Below are 16555 nucleotides of genomic sequence, written 5' to 3'. Positions count from 1 at the left end.
AGGGTAAGCTTTTCCTTAAACTCTTGAAGGACGCCAGCCTTCTAAGGAAGTACAATCGGCTCTGTCCTCTCCTACGCATAGCATCAGTATTGGCAGTCCAGTCCAATTTATCATCCGCCTGCACTCCCAGGTATTTATAGGTCTGCACCCTCTGCACACAGTCACCTCCGATGATCATGGGGTCCATGAGGGGCCTGGTCCTCCTAAAATCCACCACCAGCTCCTTGGTTTTGCTGGTGTTCAGGTGTAGGTGGTTTGAGTTGCACCATTTAACAAAGTCCTTGATTAGGTTCCTATACTCCTCCTCCTGCCCACTCCTGATGCAGCCCACGATAGCAGTGTCATCAGCGAACTTTTGCACGTGGCAGGACTCCAAGTTGTATTGGAAGTCCGATGTGTATAGGCTGAACAGGACCGGAGAAAGTACAGTCCCCTCGGCGCTCCTGTGTTGCTGACCACAATCTCAGACCTGCAGTTCCCGAGACGCAGATACTGAGGTCTGTCTGTCAGATAGTTCACAATCCATGCCACCAGGTATGAATCTACTCCCATCTCTGTCAGCTTGTCACTAAGGAGCAGAGGTTGGATGGTGTTGAAGGCTCTAGTGAAGTCCAGAAACATAATTCTTACAGCACCACTGCCTCTGTCCAAATGGGAAAGGGATCGGTGTAGCATGTAGATGATGGCATCCTCCTCTCCCACCTTCTCCTGGTATGCGAACTGCAGAGGGTCGAGGGCGTGACGGACCTGTGGCCTCAGGTGGTGAAGCAGCAGCCGCTCCATGGTTTTCATCACATGCGACGTCAGAGCGACAGGCCGGAAGTCATTCAGCTCACTAGGATGTGATACCTTTTTGCAATATATACAGTATTAGATATAGATATCGATAGTGTGGACACTTTTTGTGACTGAAGACAGAGAAGAAAATTAAAATTAGTAAAAACCTTTTATTGATACATACCAGGCAAGGGTAAAATGACAGACAAATACAGTCCTAGAACACCGCACTTCATCTGCCTCGAGCACAGATATCCTTGCTCTTTTATAGCTTTTCTAGTCTCCTGATCGTAGACCACGTAAGCAATAAAAATAGCGTCCTGACTCATTTTGTATTATTCCAATTGGTAAAGTCTTTACCCTAAAGGTATATTTTCTTGTCACACACATCATTGAAAGAAAACTTACAGAAAGTATATATGCTTTTTGTCACGTACGCAAAACACAAACAAGTTTGATCATTCTGTCCTATTTTCTGTACTTCCACACATACATTTTGTTCAATTACATCATTTTATGTTTTTACAATAGATATGCAGATATCTCTCAAATTTAGCATTTAAACTCTGGAATGTTCGAAGTTAGAATTGTTTGAAGAATGGGGCACCACTGTATATGATACTTTTTATTTAGAGACATTATGATGCAGTAACAATCTTATTAACAAGTTATATTTCATAAGAAAAACAGATTTGTTTGAACACAGGTTATTTTAGTCCATTGCTTGTACTATATTTGCCTTTTTTGGCAGGTTAATTCAGTAATGATAATCGATGTTAGAATCATGATTTAAGGTACCATTTTAATGAATTCCAGATTCTAAACTGATTATTTGGTGAAATACCATTTACAAAGCAGACCTAAAATGTTTGTTGTGTTTTAGGCAAAGTTACATTCTGTACAAATCTAACATACTGGGTTAAAATTCTGTAACCATATGTTGTCCACATGGAGTTTATATATTTTCCTTTTGTTACTGTGGGTTTTTTACTCATGTCCCCAAAGATGAACAGTTTAGGCTGATTGGTGATTCCAAACTATCCCAAGTTTAACTGCTAGTGTGATTGGACCCTATGATGGAAACAGTGCATTTTCAAAAGCTACATGTCTGGTCTGTGCTGTGCACCAATATCTAGACTTGTGTTTGCCACTTACCAGCCTTGTCTCAAACATATGGCTGTCCCTTAAAATAACCTGTTTAGATGCTACTCCATTATTCATACTTAATTCTTTTTTTTTATTTTTGATTATGGTTCATGTAATGTTGCAGCCTTTACTTTAATAATAATTCATTATGTTTTAATCTTAATTTTACAGGAGTCAGTTGCACAGGCTCAACAGATACATGCAGGTCGTTTAGAAGTAAGACGCAGTGCAAAGAGTCTTGATACTGAAATCAGTCGTTTAAGGGAGAAAATTAATACAGAACAGCAACATCAAGGAAACAGAGAAGAAATTATTAGGTGAGAATAAAATTATTTTCGTCTGTGTTTTTATCTTTCTTCTTTTCTTAAAAATAATTTCAAATTTTTCCAGTTGCATTCTTCAGTTATCTACTTGAGCAATAGGACAATACCAAATAAATAATGATTCTTATTTCAGGCTTTTTTATTAACAGTATAGGCAGAATACTTTTAAAGAACTCTTTTATATTATTTGTTTTCTGTATATTGAGAAGATGATTAGAAATTTGTGCTTTACACTTTGCTGATCCCACTGTCAATGTCCATGTCAGGTGAAATGTGGAAGATGGTAAGCTTTGCACTGTTGGGAGCCTACTCTACCATAATGGGTGGTATCGTTCATGTGGATCAAGTACTGACATTCTACCCCCTCAAGAGCAAACAACAGAAAAAAAAAAATAATATGTATCACATGACTATATCAAAACGGTTGACACTAGAAATACCTTTCCTACTATACTGTATATGTTGATGTTTTGGCATTTTCATGTTTCTGTTACACATGTTTCTTGTTGAAAAAAAAAAAAACAATGGTTAACATAATGCTAAAGAGGCTACGTTGTAATGTTTTGCAAAGAAGCATTACAAAACTTCATTAAATGGTTTCACACTTAGTCATATTTTGTCTAAGTATTATAATAGAGAAATAGTTGCATTTAAGGTATGATTATAGTCTGACAAGTCTAACTATGAAACACTCACATTTGATTGAGAGTAACATAGCTGGAAAGATATTCAAAACACATGAAGATGATTTTGAACATTTTACTATGATAACTGTCTTTACAAAAAGTAGTACACATTTAATGGTGGGTAGTGCTGTACTTACTTGAAACATTAATTACTACTTTTACTTGAGGGTAAAACTGTTTAAATCTTGTTCTCTTGACTTGTATGTTATCTTTTATTTCTTTTAGTCTGTCCTCAAAAAAATGTAGTTTCATAAAGTCTTCCTGTTTTAACTCTGTATGAAATATAATTGGTTTTATATCTGTGTTTTAAACGGATAAGGTTTAATCATGTTACGCTGACATTGTAGATACTGCTCAGCTTGACTGTAAAGCAAGATAGTACAGACAGATTAAAATCAAAAAATACTTTTGTATATGTATGAATTATTTTGTATTATGTGTTATAATAAGAAAATGCTGTAACTTAAATAAAAATAATACTTAATTTCTCTGAACAGGCAATATCATGAAGTGGTTGAGAAGTACAAACATATTTCCATGCAGATGAAAAACCTAAAGAAGTTTATGGTCTTGCTTGGCAAAATTATGAGTGATAGACACAAAGCATATGTAAAATTGAGAACGTAAGTAGCTGTTATTTTTATAGAATTATAGGTTTTATGTGTTGCATTTGTAGCTTTAATTGGAGGTAATATGATTGTCATATATATTCTTGTGTCCATATTTAATTTTACTGAGGTTCAATGTGGTATTTAAAGGTTTTTAGTAGACTTTATTGAAAATATTTATACGATAAGACTATTGTTTGTGTTTTATCTGTTTTTGGTCACTGATTTGAAAGAGGTAAAGCATTAATGATGTATATTATGTTTTATGGAAATGAATAATGCTTACTGTATATTTAAATATATTGCTATATTTTAAACCCAAAAGATCTTTTTTAAATTTCATTAAACATTAATAATGATTAGCAATGGTGCCTTACAGATTCAGCATGGTAGCTTCATATTGTCGGTTTGGAGTTTGCATGTTTTCCTTCCATGTTCCCATAGACATGCATTTTAAAATACTTGGGTTTAACTCCTAGCCTTCTGACAGTCTGTGTGTTGGTGTAAGTTGTACAAAATGAGCGAGTATGCCTGACCTTGCTCTGTAATGTTTTGGCATTCAAGGGTTGATTCCTGACCTGTACTGCTGACATAAATTCTCCATATTTACTAAAAAAAAGTTTTTGAAGAGTTTTTTTTTTTTTTTTTTCAGTCAGTAATAATGCATATATTGCAAAACTTTTTTTCTTTTTTTTCCCATTACCATAATTTAAGAAGTGACCTGGGCAGTATGTAAATAAGAATTCTTTGCAAAAATATTCTTGTAAGGTTTGAAAATTGTATTGATGCATAAAATTGTCATCAGACTATATGAACATTAAATACACAGTTAGTACACTATCACTTTCTAAATATAGCTTTAAGATGTTTGACCAAGGTTCACATAGCACATTCCCCTGCTATTTACAGGACGTTTTTATAGGTACTCCTTTTCCCACAAAATGTCAGACATGTACAGGTTAGACTGATTACAGAGTGTAAATTGGCACTGAGAGAAAATGGATGTGTGCATGATTTGAGTATGCACTTTGATGTCCTGGTGAGACTGCTAAATGTAGATTGACTTAGAATGAAGATGGCTGCATGGGATTAAGTGTGCTTTGTGATACCCTGGTGCACCAACTGTAACTAATTCCTACACAAGTTCACACACAACTGTATTATTAAGATTAGTGTGTTTAAAAAATAATTGATTAATGCAGTAGAACTGACTGCTGAAAAATGCTAGCTAATCCACCACCTAATTAAAATGGGAGCCGCTAGGTACCATTTATTAAAATATGATACTTGTATTATTTTAGTGTGTAGAATATCCAATGGCTATTAAAAGATAAGAAGTGAAAAAAAAGTTTTTAAGAAAAAGGTGTATTTAAAAGACTTAAAGAGCAATGCGAAATTTAAATATATAACATACTTTATTGCTGTTTGTGAATGCTAGTAATATAGTAGTTGGCACGCTGTCTCCTGCCTGGGTACTACGTATGTAGAATTATCACACTTACCCTGTGTTTGTACAAGCTTCTTGTCCAGTTCTCCGATTTTTATCCCAAGCACGTACATGTCACTTCATGGTTGCATGGAACCAGTGCTTATCCCAGCATCATTGGATGCATGGTGGGGAACAACTTCCAACTATGCCTGGAGGCAAATCAGTTAAGTGAACACCACAACCTGATATTAGACAAAGCAGATTCTATAAGAATACATGAGAAAGTTGACAGACGAGAAAGGACCTTTCAGTCCATCGAGCCCATTTGTTTAGCTAATAGCTAAGTTGTCCCAATATCTCATCCAGATTTTTCTTAAAAGTTGTCAAAGGTTTCTGCTTCAACTACATATCTGAGTAGTTTGTTCCAGAGTCTATAACTCCTTACGTAAAGAAGTGCTTTCTGGTTTCAGTTTTAAATGCACTTCCCTTTAATTTCCACTGATGTCTTCTAGTACGTGATTTACCCTTAAGCCAAAAGAATGTTGCTAGAGCTACTTTATCAGTACCTTTGAGGATTTTAAATACCTGGATTTGGTCCCCATGCAGTCTCCTCTGCTCGAGACTGATTGCTAGAGAAACCAAAACGTACAGCAAGCCATTTTTTCAGTCCTATTTCAGTAAAAAGACAATTAAAGAGAATTTAAGAAACCTTAGGGACACAAATGAATAAATCATTGAAAATGAGAAGGAAGTTGCAAATGAACTGAAAAAATATTTCACCCAAGTATTTATAAAGTATGAAACAAGTAGAATGCGTCATGCACAAGTGAAAACAAACTCTTGAGTTCATAGATTTTAAAATAGAAAAGTCAGATGTGCTTCAAGCCCTCAGTACGTAGAAGACTAACAAAACCACTGGACCTATTAGGAGCTTACCAGTGTTGAAAGAAATGAAAAGGTGACATCTATAAACACTTATTAGGCATATTTCAGTAGTCACTTCAAAAAGAAATACTGGAAAGTTGCAGGTGTGACTCCAGTCTTCAAGAAAGGATGCTAGTAATTACAGACAAATTAGTTTTACTTCTGTGCCATGCAAAATTGTGGAAACTGTAATAAATAAATCAGAAAATTACCGAAATGAAAATAATATTCTTAATAACAACCTGCATGGGTTTATGAGAGGAAAGTCCTGCCAAACCAATCTTTTAGATTTTTTTGAAGAAGCATCCAGAATAGCTGAAAAAACAAAGTATACAACATAATTTGTCTAGACTTTCAAAAAAGCATTAGATACAGTTCCACACCAAAGATTAATTCAGAAACTAGAAGCTGTAGGCTCAGAGATAACCTACAAAACTGGATCTCAAGTTGGTTTACTGGCAAGAAACAAAGGGTACAGATAAGAGGAGAATTCTCCAAACAGAGCAAGGTCATCAGCGGAGTCCTTCTGGGGTCTGTCCTTGGATCATTACTTTTACTGATTTATATTATTGCCATTGATTCTGCTGTAATTACTAAAATTGTTAAATTTGCATGTGACAATAATATTGGAGTCATGGCAGACACTGAGGAGTCAACAAAAGTAATTCAAAATTTGGGCGAACACCTGGAAAATGCAGTTTAATATAGAAAAGTGCAAAGTGCTACATGTGGGCAAAAGAAGTATTAATTATAAACACAAGGTGGGAGATGCTGTCACATAGGAAGCAACCTCTGAAAGGATTTAGGAGTATATGTTGATGGAACATTTTAATCGACTAAGCAATGCACAGAAGCAATTAAATAGGCAAATAAAATGTTATGTCATAAAACATTTGAATTGAAGTCAAGGGACATTATGTTCAAACTATATAATGCACTAAGACTGCAGCTGGAGTACTTTGTGCAGTTCTGGTCACCACAGTACAAGAAACAGATTCAAAGAATGAATGCTGGCTATGTGTATGCTTAAAAAAATAAATAAATAAAAAATAAAAGTAACCTTACATGAGCAGTGCATCCTGCATCAACATAATATATTGTATGTGTTTTGCAAAGGTCTTTGTCTTGTATTTGATGCTATCAGAATTGGCTCCAGTACCTTGCAACCAACTGATTAGATTAAGCAAGCAAGAAAATTAATGATAGAAAATTGTCATTTACAAGTTGTTACTTTAGTACGGCGCAAAGTTTTCAGTTTTTTAATAATTGCATTAAATGCCAAATTTTAACCTTGATTTATTGATTATAGTCACTCTCATGACATTTGCAGTACTTTGAAACCAGCAAGCAAATTCATAATCAGCTATTTATCTGACAGTTAAATCATTGGTTAGAGTCTGCTATATTTGATTGGTGCACCTCTACTAAAAATATGTCAGAAATGTTTTTACAGAAAAAATTCTAATTCAAGGTCTTTGTTTTGTATGTCTGTATTTTATTTTAAAATATATCCAGTTAATTTTAACTTCTCCTTATTTAGGTACCTTTCATTACGTTGCAAATACTACTTTGATTGTTTGCTGTTACAGCGCGGCTACTCTGGGAAAATGACATTTGATCATAAAACTGAGGCCTTATCAATTGCGGTAAGCAAAACTGGGTTAATTGAAATTACAGTATGGTAGCTTTTTTTTTTTATTCAAACAACTTTATTTTTATATTCAAATATAGTTATGTTGAATATGATTTTATTTCAGGTGCAACCAGGAGATGGGGATAAAGCTGCTTTAAATGACATGAGGTCGTTGTCAGGAGGTGAACGTTCCTTTTCCACTGTATGCTTTGTTCTTTCATTGTGGGGAATTGCAGAGTCACCATTCCGATGTTTGGATGAATTTGATGTTTACATGGTATTATTTCTTCCTGTTGTTTAATGTTATGTTTTGTGTTTTAGTTATATACATTCAGTAATATTTTCTATTAATATTTATTTGTTACAAAACAGGCACTCATAAAGGGTCATTTTAGATTTGTTAGAACCTAATAAGCATTCCTTTATAATGTGTGAGGAAACTGGAGTGCACAAAAATGTATGCATAATATAACACATAAAACACCTAATAACTTAACCTTTATTACTCTTCTTTGCTTATTCCTCTTGTTATCTATGCCACAGCTCTAAGAAGAATATTGAAAGGAAAGAAATATGGGAGAAAGCCTTTTATCATTTGAAAGGGCTGTGATGCACTATGTTAAACTGTTCCAAGTTTCCACATTTTTCTGTCTCATTTGGTACCTGCCATTTAAAAGAAAGTGAGGCTGGTAACTAAATTTATATAAAAATATATGAATGTGCATCTTAAGTGGAATGGTTATCTCCTTGACTCTCCAGTTTTCCCCTCTACAAAACAGCTGAAAGTACTTTTTGTGGGTCAGTTATTTAACTTTGTGAAAATATTATAGCTGGGTCTTTACCTGTTAAAATTTTAAAAATGCACCTAATCGAAGCAAACTGCATTACAGTAGTTCATTTTCAGTGCCAATTAGAATATGTTTTAAAAAAAAAAAGTTTTTATCTTTACATATTTCAAATGGAGAGAGTATTGCAGTAAGTCTATTCAGTACATAAGGTCTTAGCTTGAAGTTGGATGCAAAAAATAAAAGCGTACTGCGCTTTGGAAACACACATTTGTTCTCTGCCTGTCCATCCATCTTTTCACATGGATGACTTTTCAGAGATTTATTAAGCATTAGGTCTCTGTGGTAAAAAGTTTGAAGTCGTATACAAATGATGTGAAACAGTCTTTTTTTGTAATACTGTATGCTGGAATTTGTCTGAGGAGGCGACAGATCATTTGAGATCAGCACAATGTATATTAATATTTACCTTGACTTATAAGAAAACTTTGTTTAAGGTAGGCTTATCACCAAACTAGAAAACAAATATGATGTGGTGTGCAGATTGATGCAGAATTAGCTTAAACAACATATTTGGTTGTTTTGCATGGATCATTTTCAGAATTTCATGATGTTAGAAATGGGGTCCCTATGGGTCAGTGCTTGTGCTGCTTGTCTTTTTTTTTTTTTTTTTTATATATATATAAATATTTAGACAAAATCTGACAAACCAACTTTAAATAGTGAGATTAGGAGATACTCTAAAGCTGGGAAAATCTCCATAGCTGCACCTGTGCATACTTTACATTTGTGCAAATATATATGGCAGGTGAGGTTAATGTAAATAATTTTAAGATTTCACACATAAAATATAAAAATATTAGGTATATATACAGTTAGGTCCATAAATATTTGGACAGAGACAACTTTTTTCTAATTTTGGTTCTGTACATTACCACAATTCATTTTAAATGAAAAAACTCCGATGCAGCTGAAGTGCAGACTTTCAGCTTTAATTCAGTGGGGTGAACAAAATGATTGCATAAAAATGTGAGGCAACTAAAGCATTTTTTAACACAATCCCTTCATTTCAGGAGCTCAAAAGTAATTGGACAAATTAAATAACTGGAAATAAAATGTTCATTTCTAATACTTGGTTGAAAACCCTTTGCTGGCAATGACAACCTGAAGTCTTGAACTCATGGACATCAGCAGATGCTGGGTTTCCTCCTTTTTAATGCTCTGCCAGGCCTTTAATTCAGCGTCTTTCAGTTGCTGTTTGTTTGTGGGCCTTTCTGTCTGAAGTTTAGTCTTCAACAAGTGAAATGCATGCTCAATTGGGTTAAGATCAAGTGACTGACTTGGCCATTCAAGAATTTTCCACTTTTTTGCTTTAATAAACTCCTGGGTTGCTTTGGTTGTATGTTTTGGGTCATTGTCCATCTGTATCATGAAACGCCACCCAATCAATTTGACTGCATTTAGCTGGATTTGAGCAGATAGTGTGTCTCTGAACACCTCAGAATTCATTTGGCTGCTTCTGTCCTGTGTCACATCATCAATAAACACTAGTGTCCCAGTGCCACAGGCAGCTTCTGGGTTCGATGCTAGCAGCTTCTCAAGTTTACCGTTTTGAGTAGAGAGCTGCTGTTATTGTTAATATTATACAATAAAAACACACATTTGATTTACATCTGTAACAACCTCTGTAAATTTATAGTGCTTGTCAAAGTTAGCGTTCACGCTCACACCCCGATCTAACACTGCTCTTTTCAAATAAAGACGCCCTATAACAGAGGTGAACTCAGATCGGAGAAAACAGAAGCCCTCCCCGCAAGAAATGTCGACTCACATAAAAGAACAACGCAGCTGCACCAGGCGTAAAGGCAAAAGTCCGGCGTCATTCCTGCCAATTACCTGTCCTTCAAAGAAACAGCACGGCTTACAGAGCTCACCAACGCTACACCGTCCAGATCTAAACACTAGCGTGGTGTATGTGCCCAAAAAAAGTCTAACTGCGTTCTCGTACCATTGCTTGCGTAGTAAAGTGTCAGCAGGTATTTTTCGTGGCATTACACGTGTAATTTGTGAGCATGCCCTTGACGATCAAATAGAGGAAGCTCAATAGTTCACTTGTGACTTTATGCTGTAGGAAGATAAGTAAATAAATCAGCTCGCATGTTATTTATTTGGATCAAATAAAGACGCACTTATAGCTATTTATCTATCCCCTTAGCTATTTTTATATATATTATATAATAACAGTTATAAAGACACTTGTTCATGTTAATTGCAGTCTCAGTTGTTAAAAATAATATTTTAAAAGGAGCATCCCAAATGAAAATACAACGATCTGACTGACTGACAGTGCATACCACTTTATATGGTTAAAAAGAAAAAAAAATAACACTTTCTTTCCAGCGGGGAATTGAACTCGGGTCTCTAAGGCGCAACAGGCTTGCTGCGCACTGATTGGCTGAGCAGTCTGTGTCAACTACCCGTGACTTAGTATGTATCGTGATTGTGATTTAAAGAGAATAAAAGTGAAAAAAAACCCAGAAACTTTTACATATCCTATAAATGTACACCGTGTGTTACAGATGCAAACCAAGTGTATGTGTGTACTGTATAATATTAACAATAAGAGCAGCTCATTACTGAATACATTACACCGGGGACGTTTGATTACAAGTCAGCAAGTCTTACCACTACTCTATGGAAACTGTTGTTTTTTCTTTAACCTTTTGTGAAAGTGTTTACTTGATCTTTGGACTTCAGGCTTCATATATTATATAGTTTATGCCTACATTTTGTCATTTACTACTAAAATATGAAAAATGTTTCTGTTTTAACAATGTGTTTACACAGATTACTGTAGAAACGGAACACACATGAAATGCGTGTGTTCCAAATAACGATCTATTATTTCCACTCTAAAACTCTAGCAGTTCAGTCACTCCCAGATAGTCAAACAAGGCATGAGCTGGGAAAACTTAGTGAACGTTCTGCGACGGTGGGGGATGGAATAGCCGGCTGCTTGCTGGCTCGTCTTAATCGGCACATTTAGAAGACAAAAGAGAGGTGAGATCGGTTTTAAGGTGGGCCGGATCTAAGAGTTTTTTCGTAGACTCTGGTAATTCTAGTGTTAACAAGCAGCTAGTTTCATTTAAGGTCAAACGATATTTTAACAAAATCAAACTGCTTCTCAGAATTCAAATACCGAAACATCAGAAGAATTAAAAAAAAAAAAAATCAATTAAACAATTAGTTTGATTTTTATTATGTTCCTATATTATTTTATGCATGATGTTAGAAGCTGTAATATAATGTGTGCGTGTGTGTGTGTGTGTGTGTGTGTACATTGCTAAACAGTGTTGACTGGAGCCTTGTTTTTGTTAGTCTCAGGAAAGTATAATGTACTATAGTTTTCTCTGAATATGTTATTCTTCCTTTGTGATTAACAGATTTTGAGCCCATGTAAGAACTGATTTCTGCAATAATGTAGTGGTTATCTGTTTTGTATATATGCTGTGCTAGCATCTCATTTGCCTTTTCAAAATGTTTGTAATATAAATGGCTTGAAGGGAGTGACATTTATATTAATTCATTTAGAAAACGCTTTTAGGCAAATTGATTTACAAAAGAGGTCAACATACAATAATCCAGTAAACATCAGTGTCAGGATCTGTTTTTAAATAAGACAAGGTTACAAAATTGTATCATTGTAAGTAGAAAGCTTAAACCAAACAGAACAATCCAATTTTCCTTAGGCTACTTTTGGAGTTTAAAAATTCTGGGGTAGTGTGGATGAATAGCGAAAATGGAGACAAATATTGGCATTTTTAAATAAAAACGTAATACAGTAATCCCTCGCTATATCGCTCTTCGACTTTCGCGGCCTCACTCTATCGTGGATTTTATATGTAAGCATATTTAAATATATATCGCGGATTTTTTGCTGGTTCGCGGATTTCTGCGGACAATGGGTCTTTTAATTTCTGGTACATGCTTCCTCAGTTGGTTTGCCCAGTTGATTTCATACAAGGGACGCTATTGGCAGATGGCTGAGAAGCTACCCAACCAGAGCACGTATTACATATTAAATAAAACTCCTCAAATATATTGTGAGCATGGGGGCTATTCGCACCCCTAGAAGATACGGCCGCTCCTCAAAAAACGCTGAAAGATTACCTTCACATTGCTCCCTTCCTTGCTGGGCTTACATGTGGCTGCTTTGTCAAGCGATATGCTTCCTGTACGGTGCTTGGCATACTTAAAAGATCAAACAGCACGTATTGATTTTTGATTGTTTGCTTTTCTCTCTCTCTCTCTCTCTCTCTCTTGCTCTGACATTCTCTGCTCCTGATGGAGGGGGTGTGAGCAGGGGGTCTGTTCGCACCCCTAGACAATACGGACACTCATCTAAAAATGCTGAAAGATTATCTTCACATTGCTCCCTTAGTGCAGCTGCTTTGTCAGGCAACATGCTTCCCGCACGGTGCTTCGCATACTTAAAAGCTCGAACGGCACGTATTGATTTTTGATTGTTTGTTTTTCTCTGTCTCACTCTCTCTGACATTTTCTGCTCCTGACGGAGGGGTTGTGAGCAGAGGGGCTGTTCGCACACTGGCCTAGAGGATACAGACGTTCCTCTAAAAAATGCTGAAAGACTACCTTCACATTGCTCCGTTTCTTGCAGCTGCTTTGTCTGGCGGTGCTTCGTCATACTTAAAAGCCAAACAGCCCTATTGATTTTTGATTGTTTGCTTTTTTCTCTCTCTGACATTCTCTGCTCCTGACGCACACTCCTTTGAAGAGGAAGATATGTTTGCATTGTTTTAATTGTGAGACGGAACTGTCATCTCTGTCTTGTCATGGAGCACAGTTTAAACTTTTGAAAAAGAGACAAATGTTTGTTTGCAGTGTTTGTATATAGTTCTTGTCTCTCTACAACCTCCTGTGTTTCTGTGCAAATCTGTGACCCAAGCATGACAATATAAAAATAACCATATAAACATATGGTTTCTACTTCGCGGATTTTCACCTTTCGTGGGGGGTTCTGGAACGCAACCCCCGCGATCAAGGAGGGATTACTGTAGTGTGGGTGTAGCCTAGCCTTAGTTAAAAGAACCCCATTAAAGCCATTATCAGTGTCAATTGTTTAGTTTCTCTTGTGCTAAAAACAAACTGAACTCTGTTGAAAATATTACCTTTTATTAGTGATCTTATGTAAGCAGTCTTGTATATGCTTCATTAAGTTTACAAATTAGATCAATTATCAATGTTATTCTTTTAGTCAGTATCTTCATCGTATGTACAGAGTACAATATAATTTGACTGTTCCAAAATGCCTTGATAACTTTCACTGAGAATATTGCAGAAGATCAGTAATAAGTTGAATAATTTGAAATTGTTTCATAAGCTTAAGAATCTGTTGTGGTTTGGGGTGGGGAGGAGGGGGGTTATTTTCATGCAATGTTTTCACCTTCAGTATCCTGTAACGTTTTCCATAGTAGAGGGCTTGATAGGTGTGCTGTCCGGGAAGGAAATGTACAGCAGTTATGTTGCTTGCATATTTCCTGTAATTGAAGTTATAGAAATCTTGAGTTCGAACAAGTCACAATCAGTTATTAACTCTTCTGATCAAATTGTTCTGAACTGTTATTGCTCTAAACCAATTATTAACTCTTCTGATCAAATTGTTCTGAACTGTTATTGCTCTAAACCAAACAGTTAAGGAGGACATGAACAGATTCAGTGATTGTAAAATAGTACTGGGCTACCACTGGCTCTGTCAGTTTAAAAGTACCTTAAAATAGATTCCCTGTTAAGCCTTCTTAATAATGGTTTTGATGTTAACTTATAATTTGAGATTCTGAGATCATTAGGGTTCTATACCTAAAAATTAGAGCAGGCAAGCACTGTTTGTTTTATTCAAGAGTTTAAAAAAAAAAAAGAACGAAAGTTGAAACAAGAAATGGAAAAATCAAAATTGCATAAAATAGCATTCTTGAAGTAATTTCTATTGACATTGGAAGTGGAATAGGAAAATTATAATTTAACAGTAGTTCAAATACATTGAAACATTAAAATGCTCATATAAATTTTAAAATAAACATAATTTTGATATTGTATGGTCTATCAGTACCTTATGTTTTTATGTTGGGATAATGGGATCTTTTCTACAGATCTTTGTTTGATGTGTTTCTGCAGGATATGGTAAACCGAAGAATTTCAATGGACATGATGTTGAAGATTGCAGATAGTCAGCGATACCGCCAGTTTATTTTTCTCACTCCTCAAAGTATGAGGTAAATTAAACAAATTTTAAATAATAATAAAATGAAGTTATATTTTGTTCCTAGTTTCTATGGATATTGTTGTCGCATACTGTATACAGAGAACATAGAAATTCTTACTTGCATGTATTAATCAACATGCAACACATGACCATTTTTTGTCTCTGTGGTTAATGATCATTACGACCTACCATCAAAACCTCTGTCTTCCTTACCTGAAAATCTCAGTACATTAATAGAATATTTATGCTGAAAAGATGTAAAAAATAAATCATCATGTAGTACATAAATGCCAAATACATTTGCTTTTCTTCTTGTTAGTTTTTGAATCTTAAACATTTTAAGTGTTCACCTTGTACACTAGTTTCTTTTGACATTGTGGTTTGTCAATATTCTTTTCTACCCACATTATGTTTAGAGATGATTAGATTGTGTATAATTTCTTCACTGTTGAGTAACTGGTATTGTAAATGAGCCTTTGTTGCTGCAGTGAGCATGTAACCAAAGATATGTAATGCAACATTTTGTTACTTCTACTGTAGTATGGAGAGAGCATGCAGGTATACAGTAGAATTCAAATAATTTCTAGAATATTCCATTTATTTTGATAAAATTTATAGTAAAACTAAGTTAATAACTGAAATTTGTACATAATCTGTTATGGATGAAACTTTAGTATTACCTGCTAATTTGATTGTGTTAAACAGACAAAGAGAGAGAAATGACAGTCTGTGCTCTTTCTGAATTTGCTGCAAAATGTGTTATATTACCATTTAAAGAATAATGTGATTTAATAATATTCATTGCAAGACTCATTATTTGCTTATGTTAATTTCTTATAAGAAACATATTTTCTGAGTTTGAATATTATTTGGCTTAAAATGAAATTAGGTTTAAAATGCTTTGATTAAATATTCAGCATTATTTCACCATAAAAGTGAAGGTTCTTAGCCTCCCCTTCTAATGTGTATATTAGCTTTTCTCCTAATGCACAGATGTTCAATTTTGCTTCTTCTAATGGCCTTTCTTTATCCAACACTTCATTTTTTCATTACCTTATATACTCCAGTACACCTTCTTTAAATCAGTGAAGAAATCCTTTTTTTGCCATTGTTTTCACTATTTTGTTTTTTGCCCACTCCAACGCTTCCTGTCTGATATTTAACACAATCCATTGCATCACTATTTAGTGTTATTTCCTTTGACTCATTTACCTTATATGATTCAATTTCTCCAGTTATTCATGGATTTTCAGAGAGACTACAGTATACAGTTTTTCAAATATTGTTCTCCACACCACTTTTCCACCTTGCTTGCTTCTGTTTCTTCAGGTAGTCGCAGACAGCCTCAGACATTTAGACTTTAAGATTTTGCCAACTGTTACAGAACGCCTTTTTTTGGTAGATAGTTCTTTATGTCCTTGGCCATGTGCCTGGGGTCATTGTCCATTGTCAGGTGCCTCCCTGCTGGTATTGTGTGATAGGTGGGAATCTTGTCCTTTTTAGCATTGAAAATTCCATAAATACTCACCAGATCACCAATTCCATTTGCAGGAATGTACCCCTAAACCTACAGGACACCTCTGCTACTGTACTTAACTGTTTTTCCTGCAGATATTAATACATGTTGTACTCTCCAGTTGTTCTATTAACATATAGACTCCTAATTGAGCCAAACATTTAAAATGTTCACTTCAGTCCAGAGCACTCACTGCCATTGTTCAACGTCCCAGTCCTTCTGTTTTTGTGCATGGGCAAGCCTCTTGGCTTTGTTTCCACTTGAACGAATGCAGGATGGCCACCTTGTGTCTTGTTGTTATGCTCACTCTTGTCATGGTGCATGAGTTGATGATTTGAAGGTTATACTGTCACACCCTCATATTTTAGTTTGGTTGTCCTTCACCCAGTTTGATTCCTTCTGCATCTGTTTCTGTTCCAGTCAGTCAGTTTGGTTCTATCATCTCATG

At 35.2% G+C, this 16555-nt stretch overlaps 1 protein-coding gene across 3 annotated transcripts in view; it reads left to right on the top strand.

Annotated features, from left to right (window-relative positions):
* Positions 1-16555, top strand: part of si:dkey-119f1.1 (Structural maintenance of chromosomes protein 6-like) — a 155552-nt gene that overhangs the window by 132661 nt on the left and 6336 nt on the right. For all 3 annotated transcript variants that reach the window (XM_051925505.1, XM_051925506.1, XM_051925507.1), the window contains 5 exons: positions 2095-2240; positions 3430-3555; positions 7434-7539; positions 7651-7803; positions 14504-14601. In XM_051925505.1, the coding sequence (XP_051781465.1) occupies positions 2095-2240; positions 3430-3555; positions 7434-7539; positions 7651-7803; positions 14504-14601 (629 nt within the window). The remainder of the gene's footprint in view (positions 1-2094; positions 2241-3429; positions 3556-7433; positions 7540-7650; positions 7804-14503; positions 14602-16555) is intronic.

The sequence above is a fragment of the Erpetoichthys calabaricus genome, chromosome 3, assembly GCF_900747795.2.
Source record: "Erpetoichthys calabaricus chromosome 3, fErpCal1.3, whole genome shotgun sequence".
Classification (NCBI taxonomy): domain Eukaryota; kingdom Metazoa; phylum Chordata; class Cladistia; order Polypteriformes; family Polypteridae; genus Erpetoichthys; species Erpetoichthys calabaricus.
The sequence above is the reverse complement of the archived record's forward strand: the minus strand, read 5'-3'. Positions and strand labels throughout refer to the sequence as shown.